The 22,741-nt window shown below is 39.7% G+C and overlaps 1 protein-coding gene across 1 annotated transcript in view; it reads left to right on the top strand.

The window, feature by feature from the left end:
* Smc1b (structural maintenance of chromosomes 1B) overlaps positions 1–22,741 on the top strand; it is a 53,029-nt gene that overhangs the window by 12,304 nt on the left and 17,984 nt on the right. Inside the window, exons 5-14 of the mRNA XM_048339826.1 lie at positions 2,262–2,500; positions 5,121–5,379; positions 6,760–6,900; positions 10,391–10,473; positions 11,292–11,499; positions 14,169–14,354; positions 17,138–17,317; positions 19,333–19,479; positions 21,684–21,821; positions 22,131–22,247. Coding sequence (XP_048195783.1) covers positions 2,262–2,500; positions 5,121–5,379; positions 6,760–6,900; positions 10,391–10,473; positions 11,292–11,499; positions 14,169–14,354; positions 17,138–17,317; positions 19,333–19,479; positions 21,684–21,821; positions 22,131–22,247 — 1,698 coding nt within the window. The remainder of the gene's footprint in view (positions 1–2,261; positions 2,501–5,120; positions 5,380–6,759; positions 6,901–10,390; positions 10,474–11,291; positions 11,500–14,168; positions 14,355–17,137; positions 17,318–19,332; positions 19,480–21,683; positions 21,822–22,130; positions 22,248–22,741) is intronic.

Genomic DNA, 22,741 nt, shown 5'->3' on the forward strand with positions numbered 1-22,741 from the left:
ATAATATTCACCAATATTTGTTGTCTTGGAGTTAAAACTCACACTTTAAAAAAATGTGTTCTAGCTGGGTTCTGATGGCTCATGTCTGTAATCCTAGCTACTCAAGGTTTGAGGTCCTAAGGACCGTGGTTCAAAGCCAGCCTGGACAGTTTGCCAGCAAAAAGCCAGAAGTGGAGGTGTTGTTCAAATAGCAGAGTGCTAGACTTAAGAAACCAAGGGAGAGTGGGAGCCCTGAGTTCAAGCCTCAGTACTAGCACCAAATAATTATATTATTTTATTATGTTTAAGTGGTTGTACAAAAGAGTTATCATTCAACAAAGCAGTTTATGAATACAATACATCTTGATCAATATCACCCTTTTCCTCATTCTCCCATTCCCCCCAAAACCCCTCCCCTGAATAAGTGTTTTCATGGACCATGTGAAAATAGCAAACTATTACATATGAACATATTAATTTATTTTTACTTTTAAAACTATATTTAAAAATCAGAAGAGTACTCATATATTTAGGATTACAGGTGTGAGCCCTGCTTCACTTTATTTTTTTATAATATTTTTAAGACCTGGCATAGAGAAGATTGCTAAATTCTTTTTTTTTTTTTTTTTTTGCCAGTCCCGGGCCTTGGACTCAGGGCCTGAGCACTGTCCCTGGCTTCTTTTTGCTCAAGGCTAGCACTCTGCCACTTGAGCCACAGCGCCACTTCTGGACATTTTCTATGTATGTGATGCTGGGGACTCCAACCCAGGGTTTCATGTATATGGGGCAAGCACTCTTGCCACTAGGCCATATTCCCAGCCCAAGATTGCTAAATTCTTAAAAACACTTCTAGTTTTCACATAGCTGATACTTTCTCATTTGAGTTTTCACAAAACCATTTCCTTGGTAGGCACTTGCTATCCACACTCCCATCTAAATGAACATCTTCTCCCTTGTACTACCACATACTCTATTCCATTTAATAGTGTTTGATGTTTATTATTCACTGATTTCTCTTTGATCCAATAACTGGAATATAAACTTTATAAGAGTTGTGATGGGTCTGTCTTATTCTTTACCATATTCCAGCACATAGAACATGGCCTGACATGTAACAGACACTGAGTAAATATTTGAAATAAGAAGGATGAATGTGTTCTTGTTAGTAATATTTCCATTTCTTTTTATCTTTGAGTGTGTTTATATGTTCCTGGTTTTGTTATTGGAAGTGGAGGATGGTAAAAATCAGACTGTAGTATTTCCAGTGTACTGGAACAGCATATGGAGCTGTAGAACTTTAAACTTAAGATTAGTGTAGTCCAGCTTCCTCAGGACTTCTTAGAGCACCCCTGGCAGATGGCTGCTTACAGGTTACATGAAGCACCTCTTCCTCAAGTGACCCATACTGCTCCTTCTCTCTTTTCTTTTCTGTGCTGGTCTTGGAGCTTGAACTCGGGGTCTGGATGCTGTCCCTGAGCTTCTTTTGCTCAAGGCTAGCAATCTACCACTTGAGCCATGGCTCTACCTCTGGCTTTTTTGGTGATTAATTGGAGGTAAGAGTCTCATAGACTTTCCTTCCCAGGCTGGCTTTGAACCTCAATCCTCAGGACCTCAGCCTTCTAAGTAGCTAGGATTACAGGCATGAGCCACTGGTACCCGACCTGTTATTTCTTTATTCACAATACGGAAATGGTTAGCTATAGCCAGTATTTTATCTGCAATCATTGAATTTAAAGTTGGTGGGGGTCTAACGGTTGTAAAAGAGTCTTCCTTCTATTTACAAATGATGAAGCTTGTGCAATGTCGGTGGATTGCCACATTCACTGGTCAAGACAGAAATGGATGAGGCCCCAGGTAAGCAGGAGACACCTTCAACCACTGTGTCATAAATGAGTGCAAAGTGACACTGGTTTATTTGAATGTATCTAGAAACCTCCAAATAATGCTATTTGGGGGAAAATACCATTTTAATAGCATACATAAAAACTCATTACTAGGGGCTGGGAATATGGCCTAGTGGTAAAGTGCTCGCCTCATATACATGAAGCCCTGGGTTCGATTCCTCAACACCACATATATAGAAAAAAGCCAGAAGTAGTGTGTGGCTCAACGGGTAGAGTGCTAGCCTTGAGCAAAAAAAGCCAGGGACAGTGCTCAGGCCCTGAGTCCAAGGCCCAGGACTGGCAAAAAAACCCAAACTCATTACTAATCAATATGAAGTGATGAAAGGTCAGCTTAAATGGGTACCCTGTTAACTTGTGTTGAATTGTGCTATTTCATAGGCAGAACGCTACCGAAATCTCCTTGAAGAACTGAAAACACACAAGATAGAGCTACAGCTTTTCCAGCTTTATTACAATGGGAAAAAAATTGATTCTCTGAGCACTGAGTTAGATCGTGTAAATAGGGATTTGAGTGCTACAAAAGAGTCTTTTTGTCATCATGAAAATATAATGAAAGCCAAGAAAAAGGAGCATGGAGTACTGTCTAGACAACTACAACAAACCGAAAAAGAACTGAAGTGAGTTGTTAAAAATGGGTATTAACAGTTGAGTCTTTTATAGATTGATAAAAATACAAGTGACTATGAAGGCTAAATTTTTAAAAATAAACTTTGTGTTTTAGAATACTTTTTACAATATACAGAAAAATTGTAAAACTTGTGCAGTGTTCTGAAAATTCCCCATGCCTTTTCTCCTGCCACATTTCTTAGAATTAATAAACTGAGTATGGATTTCATCGTGTGTGTGTGCTGGTCCTGGGGCTTGAACTCAGAGCCTGTCCCTGAGTTTCTCTTGCTTAAGGCTAGCACTCTATTGCTTGAACCACAGCTGTACATTTGGCTCTTTTTTTTTGGTGTTTAATTGGAAATAAGAATCTCATAGACTTTCTTTCCCCTGACTGGCTTTAAACTGTGATCCTCAGACCTCAGCCTTCTGAGTAGCTAAGTGGTATGAGCCACCGGTGCCCAGTGATACATTTTTAATTAGAAGCCTACACTTCATATTTTCTAGTGCCCTTGTTTTCCTAATGCCCTTGCTGACCCCGAATGCCACATGACATTTGTCTCTGTGGGGCCCTTCTGGGCTGTGACAGTTTCTTAGACTTGTTGTGATGAACTTGGCATTTTTGAGAACTATTGGTCCAGGTTTTTTTAGCAAGTTTCTCATTTGTCTAGTAGTTTACTCATCATCAGACTGGTAGTACAGGTTTGGGAGAGGGAGGCCTCAGAAGTAAAATGCCCCTCTTATTACATTGTATTAACAGATATAACGCTTGTCGTTAACCTTCATCATTTGATCAAGGTAGTGTTGGTCAGGTTTCCTGCCCATTTTCAATGTATAACCTTTGGAAGGAAGTCACTGTCCACAGCCCACACTTAAGGAGTAGATGTTAGGCAGAATATCTACATACTGTAATTCTGTAGAGGGGATTTATATCTTCTGTTTTATATCTATTCATTCAGCTGTCTGTATCAGGGTATTTTATATTTGGGTTATACTCTAATATACACTTTTTATGTTTATTGCTTAGATGGGTCCATTTAGGGCCCAGCGAGTTCTTTGCTTTGCATATCCCTTTGTGATATCATCCTTTTTGTGGAAGATTTTTCCTTTTTTCCCCCCTCTCAATTTCTGACACTGAAAGGTGCTCTTATTAAGAGCAAGTTTTAACATCAGCCTGTCCAGTTTGCATGAACCTGCCCAAGGCCTAGGATCTATTGTTTCTCCGAGGAACATTGGCTTCTTTCATTGGAAAACATTAGGAACCAATATCTGCATGCTAGGTGTACTGTATTCACTGATCCTGGGTTGTCTGCCTCTAGGCAGCTGACCAAAATAGAAAACACGTGTACATAGACACTTGTACTGTGTACATTCTTACGTTTCCATATATATCTGTCTGTCACTATTCAGGTAGTCAAAAATTTGTACTGAAATCTCACTGTTACCTATCTCGCATGGAATACTCCATCCTTTTCTTGTTTATCTCCTTGTTATTTCCCTTTCCAGCAGGGAGAACCTGTTCAGGTCCAGAAACTATGTGGGGCAAGAAGCCATACCCCTGAAGGAAGCAGTTTTATAATCAGAGCACAGTGCTTATGTTTAATGCTTGTTTCAAAAGTCATGGATTTCAAAATCACCTAGCCAGCACTTTGTCCTTTCGTTCTTTCAATGAAGTTGTTTCATATATATATATAGCCAGTCCTGGGCCTTGGACTCAGGGCCTGAGCACTGTCCCTGGCTTGTTTGTGCTCAAGGCTAGCACTCTGCCACTTGAGCCACAGCGCCACTTCTGGACGTTTTCTGTATATGTGGTGCTGAGGAATAGAACCCAGGGCTTCATGTATGCAAAGTGAGCACTCTTGTCACTAGGCCACATTCCCATCCCTCATATTTTTTAGTAGTCTTTTAGCACATTTTACATTCTGTCTACTACCCCTCTCCCTTCTTTGTGGTTTTAAATTTTTTTCTTACATTCATTTCCTTGCTTTAAAGAGATCCATTTTGATAAATTTGTAAGCTTAGTTGCAGAAAAAAAAAAAAGTCCCTAAAGCTATCCAACTCCTGCCCCACCTTGCCCAGTCTTTGCCTAACAGCCTCTGAAAGCTAAATTTTCTTTTTATTTATTTATTTATTTTGGCCAGTCCTGGGGCTTAGACTCAGGGCCTGAGCACTGTCCCTGGCTTCTTTTTTGCTCAACTAGCACTCTGCCACTTGAGCCACAGCGCCACTTCTGGCTGCTTTCTGTATATGTGTGCTGGGGAATTGAACCCAGGGCCTCATGTATACAAGGCAAGCACTCTTGCCACTAGGCCATATCCCCAGCCCCGCTAGTTTTTCTTTTTCTTTTTGCCAGTCCTGGGGCTTGAACTGAGGGCCTCTACACTGTCCCTGAGATTCTTTTCCTCAGGGCTAGCACTCTACCACTTGAGTCACAGTGCCATTTGTAGCTTTGTTTACGTGGAACTGAGGAATCATACCCAGGGCTTCATGCATGGTGGCAAGCACTCTACCACTAAGCCACATTCCCAGACCTTGGAAGCTAGCTTTTAGAAATTAGTTTGGGATATGACTTGATTAAAAGATCTTCCCTTATAAAATTAATTTTCTTTAAAGCAAGCTTTATTTCCTTTCTAGATCTATTGAAACACTTTTAAATGTGAAGAGGCCTCAGTACATTAAAGCTAAAGAAAACACTTCTCACCACCTGAAGAAATTGGAAGCATTTAAGAAAACAATAAAGGATGGTGACAAACAATGTTCTAAACAGGAGGATGACATAAGAATCCTGGAGAAAGAACTGGTTGATTTAGATAACACATGGAAATTTTTTGAAAAGCAGATTGAAGAAAAATTCTTGCATAAAGGGGAAGACATTGAGCTGGAAGCTAGTCAGGTGAAAATATCTGAAGATGGGGAATATTTTCTATTGTTTGTATCTTTTAATTAGAAAAAAATTAAAGGATATTATCTCTGATACCTTAAGAGGTTATACTCAGAATGTAAATTATGGGTATTAAGATTATTTTGGTCTGCACAAAGAATCTAACTTTAATCTTTAGACTAACCCACTGTAATGTAGTTGGATGACCTTGTAAGATTTATGAATTCAAGTTCTAAAAGGCAATATTACCATATAACAATAAAATTAGGTAATTTTAAGGTAAAACTTTTCTCATGATACTATGAAATACACACACAAACACACACACATCTTTAAAGTTGTTTAATTGAGGAAGTGATACTGTGGCTTAAGTGGTAGAGCACTAGCCTTGAGCTGAAGAGCTCGGGGACAGTACCCAGGCCCAGAGTTCAACCCCCACAACCGACCAAAAACAAGAAAAGTTGTTTAATTGCTGGAGAAACTGATTAAAGTGATATAAAATGTCCAGTGATGGGGTTTGTGCATAGTAGTGAACCTCTACAATCTCAGCTACTTGGGAGGGAGGGAGCAAGATGATCACAGTTCTAGGCCACCCCAAGCAAAAAGTTCAACAAGTAGGATGTGGTGATTCACATCTGTAATCCTAGTTTAGGTTGGAGGCATAGGCAGAAGGATCTTGATCTGAGGCTGTCTTTAGCAAATATGTGAGATCTTATCTGAAAAAGCCCAAAGCATAGAGGATTAGAGTTGCTGATAAAAGTAGTAAAGTACTTCCTGGCAAGCATGAATCCCTGAGTTCAAATGCAGTACTGAAGAAACAGGAATTAATATACAGCTTAGTACATATGCAAATTTTAGTTATAGTCAATGATTAAACATCCAAAAATAGGTAACCTAGGTTTTCAAACATCCTTCCATTAAATTTTGAGTTGTTGATTTATTTTTTTGAGATAGGTCTGACTATCTACTCCAGCTGCCTGAACTCACTGTAATCCAGACTGGCCTCAGACCTGCAGTCCTCTTGCTTTAGCCTCTAGGTGCTGGGATTTCCTCGTGTGGGCCACCACTTGGAGCGTCCCCTTTTTATGTTATTTAAGGAGTTTTAAATAGGAAGGCCTTCAGAAGCGGAGCTGTGGCTCAAGTGGTAGAGTACTATCCTTGAGCAAAAAATGAGGGACAGCGCTCAGACCCTGAGTTCAAACCCAAGTACTGACATAAAAACAAAATATGAAGACTTGCATATTCTGTTGTTGTATTTCACCTGGAGAAGATGGCATTTGTGATCTCATTTACATAAAATAAGACTTTGATAAGTATTCGTTAGTACAGAATATCATACTAAGAGAATTTTATACGGATTGAGTTAGCAATGTTTCAATGCTGTTTATATAGCTGGATCATTACAGAGAACTAAAGGAGCAAGTAAGAAAGAAAGTAGCTATAATGACTCAACAGTTGGAAAAACTACAGTGGGAACAGAAGGCAGAAAAGGAAAGACTGGCATTTGAAAAGAGGCGCTATGGAGAAGTTCAGGTAATATGGGCTACATAATGATTTAGAATTATTCTCAATGAAATTTTATTTCCTTTTAATTTTTTCCAATACAAAATGAATTTGTATTGAGCATGAGTAATTTTTTAAAATCTGAGGGGTTGGGAGCATAGCTCAGTGATAGAGTTCTAAGGCCCTGGGTTTAATCCCCAGCACTACAAAAAAAAATCTGATTCTCTCGTGCTGTTTAATGTTATCATTTTAGATGTTTCTTTAGAGTTGGAGAGAAAAAAGGAAGAAGATCACAAAGCTTGCCAGGCAGGCCTTCTACCACTTTAGCCATGCCTCCAGCCCTACTTTTTTAAAATACGATTTTATTGTTATTACTAAGATGGTATACACAGTGACTACCATTTCCTAAGTCAGGTAATGAGTAAAATTGTTGGACATTGTTACTTCTTCACTTCCCCTGAGTTTCCTCCTCCTGTCCCTGCCCACAAGTTGCATAGTTTATTTTCCACATGGTGTGTACTGAATACCATGATTACATTAGTTCATCCTTCCTTCTTCCATTTCTGTGCCCCCATTTGCCTCCCTGAAAAGATTTAAAAAAATCAAAAATCATAACATAAAACCATGTTTCCATTTTTTAATTCATTTTGATAAACTATTTTAATGTTAAGGGGAGTTACATCTTTGTTATCCTTTCCTAAAAGTGTCCTTTAGTCTAACTGTGTGTGAATGCCAAAGTCTTGTATAAGTTACCATGTGCTGTTGTATTTTTGATCTAGCTTCCTATGAGAGAAAAACATGTCTCTTATGTTTAGCTTACATGACTTGATTTGTCCTCGATCCATCCATTTCCCTAAAAATATCATAATATTCTTTCTAATGGATGAGTAAAATTCTGTTTTGTGTATGTACCACACTTTTTATCCACTCATCTATTGTAGGGCATGTAGGCTGTTCCTATAGCTTACTGCTATGAATAGTAAGTACAGCAGTTAACATGGATCTACAAGTGTCCTTACCGTATCCTGACTTGTCATGTGCTGAGGAGATGCCCAAGAGTCCAGCCCTACTTTTTGCTGGTTATTTTGAAAATAGAGTTTTGAGGACTTTTACACCTTGTATGGCTTTGAACTGCAATCCTCTGGATCTCAGACTCCTGAGTAACTAAAAATAAAGATGTGAGCCCACTTAATCTCTCCATATTAATGCTTCTTTCTTCTTTTTCTTTTCCAATACTGTTAATTAGGAGAATCTCTCAGGTTTGTCTGCCCAGGCTGGCTTTGAGCCAGAATCCTCAGATCTCAGCCTCCTGAGTAGCTAGGATTACAGGTGTGCACTGGGATTACCAGTGCCCAGCTGCCTACCAGGTTTCTTTACTTCTACTCTTGGCTTTTACACAACAGTCTCACATAGTAGCCACAGTGATGCCTTCCCTATCTAAGACACATTTTAAATACACATAAAGCTTTAGGCCAAAGTCTATAAAATGGCTTCCATGGAGCTACCTCGTGTAGCCCCTCCACTTCCCTTGTGCCCCCGAAACCCCCTCTTTTTGCTATGATCTGATTGTCCTGATCTTCAGAACATAGTAGAAATGTTCCTGTCTGAAGGACTCTGCACTGCTATTCCTCTGCTGAAATGCTTTCCCCTGTATTTCTTCATTTTTAACTCCCTACTTCCTACCAGTCTGCACTCAAACATTACCTTCTCAATGAATCCTGCCCTGCCCACCAGATTTAAAGTTGTTTCCACTGCTCCTCTGTTCTTTCCCTGCTTCTCTTTAGCCCACGGCATTATTATTGCATATCACACTAAACTTACTTTCTGAGTGTAAACACCACGAAACCAATGTTTGTTTTTGTTCACTGATGGATCTCTCTGTGCAATGTTGAATTATGGCTACAAGCAAAGCATGAGAAAATTAAGTGACTTGAATAAACTATTAAGTGTAGGAACTAGGGTTTGCATCCAAACTTGGTTTGCAAAATGAATCTTTCTAACACATTATGTTGGCTCATTTTGTTCTTTTTTTGGCTGTCAGGTGAAATAAATGAATATAAAAGTTATAATATATGATAGTCTTCTGAGAAGAAAAGACCATTTTGTAAAAAGGGGAAATAAAGAAAGGTGTGGTAACAGCAGAGATTAAAAGCATTTAATTGTGTAATTTGTACCACATTATAAAAACATATATTGATTTCTAAAAATATATATCACATATTTTTGCCTTTGTGAATGCTAATTTCCCTTTTAAATAGCTCACTTATATTTACACATTAAATTCTATGGTCTCTACACCATCTTTCTTTTCTGACCCTTCTTTTCTCCCCACCCCACCTCCAGAAAGCAGAGTAATTCCTTCTTCCTACAATTGTTCCTTGTTCTTAATCTGCATCTGTCTGAGGGCGCTTATAGCACCAAAACGACACTAATTGATATTGCTCTACCAGGCAGAATTCAAATAGCATCTATTAGATGTCAAAAGTGTTGTTGAATTGCTGTTGTCCTTTGAATATGACAAGCAGTAACAAGACACAGTGGAGATGAAGACAGTTGTGTCCACACTGAGTCACACTAATGACTGTCTCATGGGAAATCTCTTACTATCCACAGGTCCTGCGACCTCTATTGCTGGGCCACAGTTAGTTTTCCCAAACATTAACATAGTCAACCAGGATCTCAAATCCAGAATGCCTAGTACCAGAGTAATCTGATTATCCCAGTTAACACGTCCAGCAGAACACCCAAATTGAGGGACTCCTTATTATATCTCTAGTTCTTACCATATGCTAGCCGCTAAATGAATATTGATTAAATAAATTAACTTGTAAGACAGGTAAGATTTGTATAGGTATTTGGAGATAATCTACTTGAAATTTGAATTTACCAGAGATCCAATATTCATACCCCAGAGGTCACATTTAACAAATGGTGGAGTCAGGATTTGAGCCAGTTTATCTTTTCAAATTTGTTCTCAAAAATATATGTTTCAATTTGTAAAAGCTGGGGCTGGGAGTATGGCCTAATGGTAGAGTGCTTGCCTCGTATACATGAAGCCCTGGGTTCGATTCCTCAGTACCATATATAGGGAAAAGGCCAGAAGTGGTGCTGTGACTCAAGTGGCAGATTGCTAGCCTTGAGCAAAAAGAAGCCAGGGACAGTGCTCAGGCCCTGAGTTCAAGCTCCAGGACTGGCAAAAAACAAAATTTGTAAAAGCTTATGATATAGGAAGGTTTTTTTGTTTGTTTTTGCCAGTCCCAGGGCTTGAACTCAAGGTCTGAGCACTATCCCTGGCTTCTTTTTGCTCAAGGCTAGCACTCTACCACTTGAGCCACAGCGCCACCTCTGGCCATTTTCTGTTTATGTGGTGCTGGGGAATCGAACCCAGGGCCTCATGTATACGAGGCAAGCACTCTTGCCACTAGGCCACATTCCCAGCCCTGATATCGGAAGTTCGAAGCATGAAATTTTATGGTTTAGAATTGATGTGATTGACTTTCGGTTTTATTACCTATTTTAGGGAAATCTAAAGCAACTAAAAGAACAAATAGAAGATCATCAAAAACGAATCGAGAAGTTGGAGGAATATACGAAGTCTTGCATGTAGGTAGAAGAAGAACCCTGTAGCTTTCCATGTTTTCTATACAGAAAATGCATGCTGGGGCTGGGAATATGGCCTAGTGGCAAGAGTGCTTGCCTCATATACATGAGGCCATGGGTTCGATTCCCCAGCACCACATATATAGAAAATGGCCAGAAGTGGCGCTGTGGCTCAAGTGGCAGAGTGCTAGCCTTGAGCAAATAAATTTGTTACCATGGAACTTAAATTTCCTTTGTGTATTGATATTTTATAAGTAAGTAAGTATTTGTGTCATGAAAGCTAACATAACCTAGGGCTGGGGGTATGGCCTAGTGGCAAGAGTGCCTGCCTTATATACATGAGGCCCTGGGTTCGATTCCCCAGCACCACATATCCAGAAAAAGGCCAGAAGTGGCACTGTGGCTCAAGTGGCAGAATGCTAGCCTTGAGCAAAAAAAAGAAGCCAGGGACAGTGCTCAGGCCCTGAGTCCAAGCCCCAGGACTGGCCAAAAAAAAAAAAAAAAGCTAACATAACCTAGATGTCTGCTCCTAAAAATTTTCCATGACACTTCCTTATTATTAAGCATATGATTAATTGCTCTGATTAGATGATCTATACTAATTCTTGTAATTCCCCAGAAACATGTTTCCAATCAACAAAGAATGACCAAAAGCTTTTTTGTGTGTTTGGTGTTGGGTATATCTATGTTTTTAATCCTTTAAAATAGATTGATCATGTTCTATTATCTTATAAAAGACCAGACACACATTATGTTGTACCTGGAAATTTCTAAATTATGCGTTCTCTTTTGCTATCTGATCTGTTGTTATTATTATGTAGGGAGTGCTTAGAAGAGAAAAAAGAGCAAGAGGACATCCTGATGGATGAAATTAAAAAAACAAAATCAAGAATGTCTGAAGTTAATGAGGAATTGAATCTTATTAGACATGACTTGGAGAATGCTGGAATTGATAACCATGAAGGGAGACGTCAGCAGAAGAGAGCAGAAATTCTCGATCACCTCAAAAGGCTTTACCCAGATTCTGTGGTAAATACAATGAATCATCAGGCAACTGAAACAAAAAGGCTAAGCTCAGTCGTTGGTGAAAAACAGTCTTACTTGGAATTAGAAGTATTACCATTATTAGGAAACAGATTTATTTCAGAAATCTTTTTATGTTTTTCATTTGACAATTTATATTTAAAATAACCACAGTTAAGTAATTATGGTATTATGTAAATAACCCATTTCTGTCTATAGATAAGTATGTATTAGGGAGAAGCATTGATATGATATAGTCTCGTCAGTGTATACCAGTTAGTTTCCCCAAAAGATCCATGATGGAGTCTGGATCTGCAAGAAAGATCAGTCCAAACCTCAAGCTTTTCGTGGTTTCAGTTTGTTTTTTAAGTCTGACTATATTTGCATTGCACACATATTTCATTGGCCAGTATACAGTGACAACCTGTTGCTGGGAGTCTCTGCTGCACAGCAGCATTTTCCCACATCAGTATGCCCTGTGCATTCCCTGTCAAAAAGCCCGTCTTGAGTATTTGAAGCTCTTCCATCACTTCCTTGTTTCAAAGCACCTGCCTTTGGCCTCTGTGGTATCACACTCTCACCAACACCTCTCTTCAGCTTTTCTACAGTATCCTTTTTTACTTCTGATTCTTGGTGTGGTTTTTGTTTTGTTGTGTTGCCTGTAACAGGGTTTGAACTTGGATCCTTGGCTTGCTTGCCTTGTTCATTTGCAGCTGGCATTTCAGCCACATCTCCAGTGTAGCTTTAGTCTTGCAGACTTTTTCTGTCCAGGCTAGCTCCGAACTGTGATCCTCTGGAACTCAGCCTTCTGGATACCTAGGATTACAGGTGTGAGCCACTGGCACCTGGCTAGTTTTCTGATTCTTAAATGTCACCTTGATTTCTGGATAATGATGGAAGGATGAAACTGGGTCACAGAATCTTATTTCCTTAATTCCTAACTAAATGACAAAAACTTGTAGAAAACTAGTTGAACAGCTAAACAACCTAAATGCCATAAACTTGAGAAATGACAGTAGTCCATTAAAAGAAAAAAAGATTGAAATATAGCATTGCTTGTTCTAAACTCTGCAGAAGCCTAACCAGTTCCTGAGGGTTCTCACCTAGCATTTCCTTTCATCTAGTATTTTCTTACCTAGTCATTCCCTTTCTTTTTCTAAGTGTAGAGTCTTAGTTTTAAAAACTAGTGAACCAGGAAATGTAAACTTCTAATGCTGTCTGATGGAAGAGAAGATCCAGGAGGCCTCGTGTATTGAGGGGCCATTTTGATCCACTCAGGAGAAAGCAAGCCTAGATGTTCAAGCAAAGTATATTCTTGCAAAGCACCACCTAGCCCTCACCTGGCTTCCAAGCCCTTAAGTGCTAGGACCGTGGGTAGAACAGGAGTGCGGGGTAGGGAAGGATTCTGCAGGAAGGGACTTCAGACCAGTCTGTCACAGCAAGCAAATCATCTGCAGGGAGCAAGGGGGAGAGAACTACCGTGGCAGCTGTCATACAACAATAATAAAGAGCCAGGGAGGATTTCAAAGTCAAAGGACAGAAGCTAGTTGCCAGCCCAAGCAGAAAACTGTGAGACTCTTATTTCCAACTAAGCACCAAAAAAGTGGTGTTGTGGCGTTGTGACTCAAGTGTTAGAGTGCTAGCCTAGAGTAAAACCAGCTCAGGGACAGCACCCAAGGCCCTGTTCAAGCCCCCAGAACCTCTCTCTCTCTCTCTCTCTCTCACACACACACACACACATACAGAATTCATGTTTAATCAAAAATATCAAATAAATTAGCAATATCAAGGAAAGGGTCAAAGCTAAAAGACAAAGTACTGACATAATTACTGAAATAATAAACAATTAGCGAGCAAAAAGAACAGATACTAAAGACAATGGAAAGCTGTCATGAAACTAGTATGCCTAAACTAAAACCCACAAGTAGAAGAAAGAGCCAAAAGACAGGAAATTACATGAAGTCACAAATTCTAGGAGCCATTTTATTCAGGATGGCTGATAATCAGGTATCTTCTCAAAAAGATTTTGAACATGGGTTTCTTTGGTGATCTCTTGACCACTCTTATCACTCAGTGCAAATGGCACTCGTAGGAAACCTTTCCTGACCACCCTGGCCCTGCCTTGTACCTTCAGAGCACTTTGCACTTTGCCAGTGCCCAGCTGTGCTTTGTATATTGATAAGAGCATTGAGTGTCTGCATCCCTCTCCCTGCGATTCCATGAGGGTAGTTCATCAATATCTAACTCAATTCCTGCTCACAGCAGGGGCTTTATAGACTATTGTCTCATTAATAAGGGAAATAATCACTATGAATTACTTTAGTTTTATAAAATATTTTAGCACTTTACTAAAATTTATTTAATAGTTTTCCTTTTAGGTTCTTTTTTTGTTCTTTTCTGAGATTTGAACTCAGGGCCTGGCACATGGTGGGCAAGCATTCTACCACTTGTGCCTTCCTCCACCACTAACATTATTTTTTATAATGAGTGTAACATACCAAAATGGGCATTTAATAATGAAATTTAGATAGATTTGAGTGGATCTGTATTAAATGACAGGTGTAATTTTATAAAAATTAATTTCATTTATGCTGCTTTGTTACATTAGAAGGCAGCATATTGCTCGTTCCTTACTAATATATTAATTTTCTTCTCTTTTCGAAAAACCTGCTAAGTTTGGAAGACTGCTTGACCTGTGTCACCCTATTCATAAGAAATACCAGCTGGCTGTGACTAAGCTTTTTGGCCGGTACATGGTTGCCATAGTTGTCACCTCTGAAAAGGTAGCAAAGGATTGCATTCGATTTCTGAAGGAGGAAAGAGCAGAGCCTGAGACATTCCTCGCTCTAGATTACCTTGATGTAAGAAATCTATGTTTGGCTTTCAGTAGTCTGTTTAAGTACACCTTTATTGCTTATAACTATGGGAGCTATGGGAAGGGAGGAAGGTAGCTTGGATGACAGCCACGCTACAACTAAGGCTAGCGTTAATGTATTAGCAGATGGAGAATATATGGCTGCTCTTTCCTGGAGCAGGTCTTTTCTTGCTAATCTAGTTTTGGCATAATCCTACCATTGATCCACAGTAGCCAACAATAGATTTGTTCTATAGCTAAGTGTGGGAAGCAGATAAGACGTACAGTCTACAACTCAATTGCAACTGTTGGTTCAATTGTTTGGTCTAGTGTGGTACAGGCTAGATTTTAAGCCTTGAGGTCTGTTTTGAGATCCTGTAGTATATCCAGAACTGACGTTCTTGACACGAGAACTTTGTGGAGGGCTGGGAATATGGCCTAGTGGTAAAATGCTCTCCTTGTATACATGAAGCCCTGGGTTTGATTCTTCAGTAGCACATAAACAGAGAAAGCCAGAAGTGGCGCTATGGCTCAAGTGGTAGAGTGCTAGCCTTGAGCAAAAGAAGCCAGGGACAGTGCTCAGGCCCTGAGTTCAAGCCCCAGGACTGGCAAAAAACAAAACAAACAAAGAACTTTGTGGATGATAACCTCCAGAAACTTTTCATTGTCTCCTAAAGAAAACGCTCTTTCATTCAGCAGTCCCACCTCTCAACTACAGGCAGAGAGCATGGATAAGAAGAGTGTTGTTCTGATGCTATGTAGCTCTCGGCTACTGAATGTCAGCCCTACTGCTAAGTAGCTATGTCAGTTGATTCTTCAGGTTTTCTTTTTTAGCCTTAATTTCCTCATTGTCAAGTAAAGGAATAAGTCCTCATCATATTGAATTGTTTCAAAGAATCATTACTTGGCACAGCACCTACATGGATGAGAGGCTCTGCAAATGCTAGCTGGTGTTACAGCCAGACCTGCCTTTTGTATTTCCACACTTTAGTCATGCTGGGTCCATTAAGACTTGTTGCTTCAGTTTGCCTGCCTGTAAAATCATTTCTTTTTGGCCTGTAAAATCTTTTACTTACTCCTCACATACAATTTTTCAGGACAGACTTACTTAAAAATTATTTTGTGTGTGTATGCCAGACCTGGGACTTGCACTCAGGGTGCTGTCTCTGAGATTTTATGCTCAAGACTAGTGCTCCACCACTTGAGCTGCAGCTCCATTTCCAGCTTTTTTGGTGCCTTAATTAGAGACAAGAGTCTCATACTTTTCTGACCAGGCTGGCTTTGAACCTCGATCCTCAGATCTCAGCCTCTTGAGTAGCTACAACTACAGATGTGGGCTACTGGCACCCAGCTTCAAAGTTATTTCTTAATATTATACAGAAGTATATTTAAATATAAAGGAATACTTGTACCCCTTCTCAGTGTCCAGTTCTTTAATAGTAACTACTTCAGATTGTTTTTCTATCAACTTCTTTATGCATATGCACATATGTGCACATTTTATGGGATTTTTGCTTTGTTTGGTTTAAAAAATATTAAAACATTTTTGCTGGTTTTATTGCAGATACGTTTTTGTAGTACTGCGTGTTAAATTCAGAGCCTTGCATGTGCTACGCAGGTACTCTAGCATTTGAGCCACTCCACCAGCCCCTTTTTGCATTGGCTGTTCTCAAGAAAGGATCTTGCTTTATCCCAGGCTGGCCTGGACTGCAGTCATCCTATTTGTGCTTCTCGTTATTGCTGGGACAACAAATATATGCCACTGGTTGAGATAGTCTATGAATTTCCATGCCTGGGAAGGTCTTAAACTGTGATTTGATCTCTGTCTCCCAAGTAACTAGGATTGTGGGCTTGAGCTATAGTGCTAGGCTCGCAGATATTTTTGCTTTATATAGACCAGACCTGAAAGTCACAGCCTGAAGGTCTGAAGGCTTTCCTGATGATTTGATTCTTCAGTGGTTTTCAGACTCTTTAGTGTTATACTGTTCTTCATGTACACATCTGGGTGGGTATTGTCTTCTGCTACAAGCTATGAGAGGAGACACAGGAGCATTTATGCATTGTTCTTTTTCCATGTACTTGGAACAGAGTTGGATCTGGAGGTTCTTTCTTCTGGATTCTGATGACGTTTTTGTATTTAAAAATACTCTGCAAGACATTCTGGGACATAGTTTATCATGTCCTTGTCAAACTTGTTACATATAGGTGCATACTGTTAATCTTTGGCTGTCATCTATGTTCTATGAGAAAAAAATGTAATGAGCATTTGGGAATTTTTTTTTTGTCAGTTGTGGGGCTTGAACTTGGGACCTGGGCACTGTCCCTGGGCTTTTGTGCTCAAGACCATAGTACTCTACCACTTTGAGCCACAGATCCACTTCTGGCTTTCTGGTGACTAATTGGAGACAAGAGTCTCATGGACTTTCCTGCCTCGCAGGCTTTGACCCTCAGTCCTCAGATCTCAGCCTCCTGAGTAACTAGGATTACAGGCTTGAGCCACCAGCACCCAGCAGCAATTAGTGTTGTTTTTTTTTTTTTTTTTTTGGCCAGTCCTGGGCCTTGGACTCAGGGCCTGAGCACTGTCCCTGGCCTCTTCCCGCTCAAGGCTAGCACTCTGCCACTTGAGCCACAGCGCCACTTCTGGCCGTTTTCTGTATATGTGGTGCTGGGGAATCGAACCTAGGGCCTCGTGTATCCGAGGCAGGCACTCTTGCCACTAGGCTATATCCCCAGCCCGCAATTAGTGTTTTTTATCATAACTAATATACCAAGTATTTCTAAACCTTTTAGATCAAGCCAATTAATGAAAGACTAAGGGAACTTAAAGGCTGCAAAATGATGATTGATGTCATAAAGACTCACATTCCTCAACTGAAGAAAGTGATTCAGTTTGTGTGCGGAAATGGCCTGGTCTGTGAAACGGTGGAGGAAGCAAGACATATTGCATTCAGCGGACCTGAGAGACGGAAAGTAAGAAAGAAATTGGATGGCTCTTTAGAGAAGTCTAAGCGGTGTCTACAAGGTGTTCCATGTGGCTCTCCTTCCCTCCCTCCCTCCCTTCCCTCTCCCTGCCCCCTTTTCAAAATAAATATGCAACTCACATTTACATATGTTTTCATATGTTCTCTTTATAAGAAAAACCAACCTAGAACTTACAGATAGTTAAATCTAGGACTCATGAACTCCCTTAGGACAGCACAGCAAAGACAAAGAAAATCTATAAAAAGAGAAATTCCAACTGGGGAAAATATTTGCAACTCATAGTAAAGAGCAAATGTTCCTGCAAACTAATAGGTAGAGTAATAATACAGTGGGAAATGGACAGATTATAAGCAAACTTGTTCTTATCCAAAGAAATATAATGCCTCTTAAACACGAAAAATGAATCTTAATCATAATATGAGAAATGCTTGTCAACATTTTTATGTTGTTGGTCGTGGGGCCTGAACTTAGGAGCTGGGTGCTGTCCCTGAGCCTCTTTGGGTTCAAGGCTCATGCTCTACCACTTGAGCCATAGCACCACTTCCATCAATACTATTCTCCCTTGTCAGACTGGCAACCATGAAAAGTGATGACATTGTATGCTCTGGCAGTGGGAATTCACTGGCTCTGTGAAGGGCATTTTTACTAGTTATACTCCATGGGGATTTAGCATCTAGGTAAACTTAATCATATGAAATGATTCATGTGCAAGGCCTAGAGATTGAACAATCATATGTAGTAGAACTAACCTAGGCATTTGTTTAAGACTAGCGAAATAAAAAGAAAAAGCACATACAGTGGAAATGTATACAGCCTTAAAAAGAGCGATGCTCTTTATGTAAAGTCTATGGCACTTTCTAAGACATACTCAGTTAAAAATAATTTCCCGCTTCCAGATTTTTCAGAATAAAACCAAGTTTATCTATTACTCGCCATGTGCCCCTGCGTGCCCGCACTATCCTTCACTGGCTCCAGTCTCTAGGGCAGGATGCCTTAGTATACAGCACTCATGTAGAGAGTATCTTCAAAGAAGAAATACGAAAGACTTGCTGGCTGTGGCAGCTCAATCCTGGCTACTTGAGAGGAAGAGATCAGAGGCTACTCCCTCTCTGGAGTCAAGCCTGGTGGCTCGTTCCTCTCATCCCTGAGAGAACAGGGAGGACAAGAGGATCCCAGCTCCCTTATGTTTCCAGAGCATAGAAGGTGACCCTGTCTTGAAAATACCATAAAAAGGAACTGACAGAGTGCCTTCAGTGGCAGAGAGCCTGCTTAGCAAGTGTGGGACTCTGGATGCAAACCCCAGTGTTGAAAAGATTTTAAAGGAAGAAAAGGAAAGAGGGAAGAAGGAAGGAGGCTGTTTGCTGGATTTGTTTTTGTCAGCTCACTGATACGATTTTTGTCTGTCACAAATGATCCCCGACTTTAACTAATTAACTAGGAACATTTGTAAAATGTTGAGAATAGATTTCATATGTTGAGTAAAACATAGGCATACTTCAATGACTTTAAACTCCAGGCTATTTTAGAGCTTGATTCCATTTAAATGTTTTTCTTGATCTCATTAGTGTTATGTTCATTTAGAGATTCTCGTATTTTGGATATCCTAAAGTGATTAAGGCCATTTTCACAATATCCCACTGCCAACTAAGTCAGATTTTTCATAATTAGATTATGTAATGCCAATTATTTGATACCAAATATACCATTGATTTTTAATTCTCAATATTCAGTTTGTTTTAGAACTCTGTTATATAACTTGTTTGAAGTCTTTGTTATTGATGCTAGTTTGTTGCCTAGAGTTGCTTTGGGTGTTAATAAAATGAGATTTGTATCTGTAGTTTGTTCATTGATGTTTCTTCATAAGCTAGATCTTTTGTTAGTGAAACTCAGTAAGTGGTTTTCTCATCTAAAAATTCTCAGCTGTAGGAATTGTCATGTTAGGTTCTTATTTTTGTATGTGTCATGTACATTTCTCGGTGGTAAAACATTTTTTCACTTTATAGACAGTAGCCCTTGATGGAACTCTGTTTTTAAAATCTGGGGTGATTTCTGGAGGATCAAGTGACTTAAGACAGAAGGCTAGATGCTGGGATGAGAAAGAAGTAAAGAATCTCAAAGACAAAAGGAATCAGCTGGTCCAGGAGCTCAAGGTATATTTGTGTCATAAAACTTACAAGATAGCAAGAACAACAATTGCATTTTAAAATTGTTGGGGTTTTTTTGGTTTTGGTTTTACTGGCACTGGATTCAGACCTTTAGAAAATTATGCTAAGTGAAACAAAACAGTCACAAAAGGACAAATACTGAATTATTCCATTAATTCAGAGCGATAAAAAGTTAAATGGTCCTGCGAGGGGCTTTGGAAAGGGAAATAAAGTGTTCTTTAATGGATTTAGAGTTTCAGTTTTACAAAATGAAAAAAATGTGGCAATTGGTTGCATATTTTATGACATGTAATTTACTACAACTTAAAAAAATTCAGCAACGATTTTCAACTGATTCTGTTTAATATAATGTTATTTAGATTACTTTAGATTATAGAAAAGGTTTTTCTTTTTTAATGAAGTTTGTATAACTTTAAAATAAAAAATTATAGCCAGGTATTAGCATCTCATGCTTGTAATCCTAGCTACCCAGGAGGCTGAGACCTGAGGATCACAGTTCAAAGCTAGCCCAGGCAGAAAGATCCGTGAGACTCTTTTCTCCAATTAATCACCCAAAAAAGCCAGAACTGGAGCGCAACTGGCTCAAATAATAGAAAACTACTGCCCTTAAGCAAAAAAGCTCCGGAGAGTATTCTGACCCAGGAGGTCAAGCCCCAGGACTGTCATCCAAAAAAAAAAAAAATCGTAAAGGTAGTACAAAAAACAAGACTGACTGGACTTCCCTTAGGAATTTAATGCATAGTACAAAAAGCAAAGACTGATTTCCCCTAATATAATACATAGTTCCAAAACTAAATTATCACATAATGCTCAAAACCTGACTCCTAGAATTGAACCCCTTTTGTACAACTACTTAATAAACAAATAGAGCCAGGGTACCAGTGGCTCACGCCTGTAACCCTACCTACTCAGGAGGCTGAAATCTGATCATGGATAATGGTTTGACAGCCTGGGAAGGAAAGTCTGTGAGGCCTTTAGCTCCATTTAACCACCAGAAATCCAGAAGTGAAGCTGTGGCTCTAGGCCAGGCTGGATTACATAGCAATTGCCAGGCTAGCCTGAACTATGAGGCACTGTCTTTAAAAACAAAAAGTAAAACAATTTTTAAATGACATTTTTAGTGAGGATAAAGTCCCTTTTTATGTATTTAGTCAGTCATGAGGTTGAACTTGACCTGGGCACTATCCCTGAGCTTTTCTGCTCAAGTTTAGTGCTCTACCACGTTGAGCCACAGTTCCATTTCCATTTTTCTGGTGGTTAATTAATAAGAGTCTCATGGACTTTCCTGCCCGGGTGGCTTCTAACCACAATCCTTAGATCTCAGCCTCCTAAGTAGCTAAAATTACAGGCGTGAGCCACCAGCGCCTAGCAATTTTTATTCATTTTCGATGAAGAACCTAGGTTCTGTTCTTTACAAAGTGATGTAGAAGACATTAGGACGAAACATTAGGGCCAAGGCCAGCACTATAGAGTAGCTAAAAGAGGCCCAGATGGCTCGTAAACACAAAGCTGTGCTTGGTACAGACTGCCATACTCAGAACTACAAGCTGGACCTGTGGTGAGATCAAATTTTGTTTTGTTTTGGTTGTATAATGGATGAGTGCTGGGAGAAGGGAATGGAGAAGGCAAGCAGAAAAGAACAGGAGGCTCTCAGAGCAAGGCAGTGGGTTGCTCCCACCCCAGCTAGGGGGCAACGGGCGCATGGCACACACATGCGTGGAGCACGTATCCACTCGGTGTTTTCATGACTTCTGCTTCCTGTTGGGAAGTGTGTTTACTTCTTGTTTTGTTTTGCTTTGCCAGTCCTGGGGCTTGAACTCAGGGCCTGAGCACTGTCCCTGGCTTCCTTTTGCTCAAGGCTAGCACTCTACCACTTGAGCCACAGCGCCACTTCTGGCTTTTTTTATATATGTGGTGCTGAGGAATCGGACCCAGGGCTTCATGTATACAAGGCAAGCACTCTACCACTAGGCCATACTCCCAGCCCCAGTGTGTTTATTTTCTGAGGAAGCTGTATGACATCACCTTCAGGTGCTCAATGTGTTTCTATGGCTAGCCTCTTACAGGAGGAATGGGAAGAGGGGCTGTGTCTGAAAATCAGTGTATCATGTTATTACATAGGGGAAAGCATTTTGAAGAGTGAAAGGACTCTTCTATTGTAAAATGTTTGACATTTCTTTCTTTTTCAGGATTTGATGAAGGCACTCCGCAAGGAAATAGATTTGAAACAAATACAGACTCAAATACAAGGAACTCAGACACGACTCAAATATTCACAGAGTGAACTGGAGATGATTAAAAAGAAGCAGCTTACTAACTTTTCCCGGGTAATGCAGATGTGCATAAAATGTGGTGGGTTGGGGTTGGAGGTGTGTCTCAGTTGGTAGAGCAATAGCCAATGAGTGAAAGCATCAGTTACCAAATTTGAGTTCCAGTCTCAGACCTGAAAATGAAAGATGTGGAAATTAGAGTTACAGCACAGTGTGTAAGTTTTCAATAGTATGACTGAATCTATTACATACCACATCCATCTTTGCTTCTAGAATCCTCCTTGATTGTAAAGACACCTATCCTGTTTTGACCTCACTGTATAACACTAAACTTGCTATATTAAAAAAAAATTCTCTTGTTATTAGGAACAATCTCAACTACAAAGCGAATTACTAAATATAGAGGCTCAGTGTACTATGCTGAATGAAGGAATCACAGAACAACAGCAAAAAATTGAAAAATTTCAAGAAAAAATAGACAAGGTGATGAATGTTTATATTGACTATTAAACAACATATATGGTTTTAAACTAGAGCAGATTCAGGGCACCTAATGTTCAAGTGCCTTATCAGAACAATCTCTTTTATTGGGATATGCTGTTGGCCAACTCCAGACACAATGACCAGTATGTACTCCTTTCTGCTCACCAAGCTCCTCGGCCTATGTAAAACCTAAAGCCTCTTCCTTCCTCCCTTGCCTTTGACATTCAGGTTATCTTAATCTAATGTTAATTTGCTCAGTACTTACTCTATAAAGCATCTGTTATAAACTAGCTTGGCTCTGGCAATGAAGATTGGTCATCTAGCCTTTACTTAAAATGTGGCATGAACCTTTTACCTTTTCTTATTTAATTCATTACACTTTAGTATCACACACTGTGCCTCTGCCCTGCACGTGATCACTGGTTCCTGCCTCTGCCTCAGCACACTTATATTTAATGCATATTCAGCTAAAATCTTAAATTTTTTTGTACTGG

This window comes from Perognathus longimembris, chromosome 1, assembly GCF_023159225.1.
Source record: "Perognathus longimembris pacificus isolate PPM17 chromosome 1, ASM2315922v1, whole genome shotgun sequence".
Taxonomy (NCBI): Eukaryota; Metazoa; Chordata; class Mammalia; order Rodentia; family Heteromyidae; genus Perognathus; species Perognathus longimembris.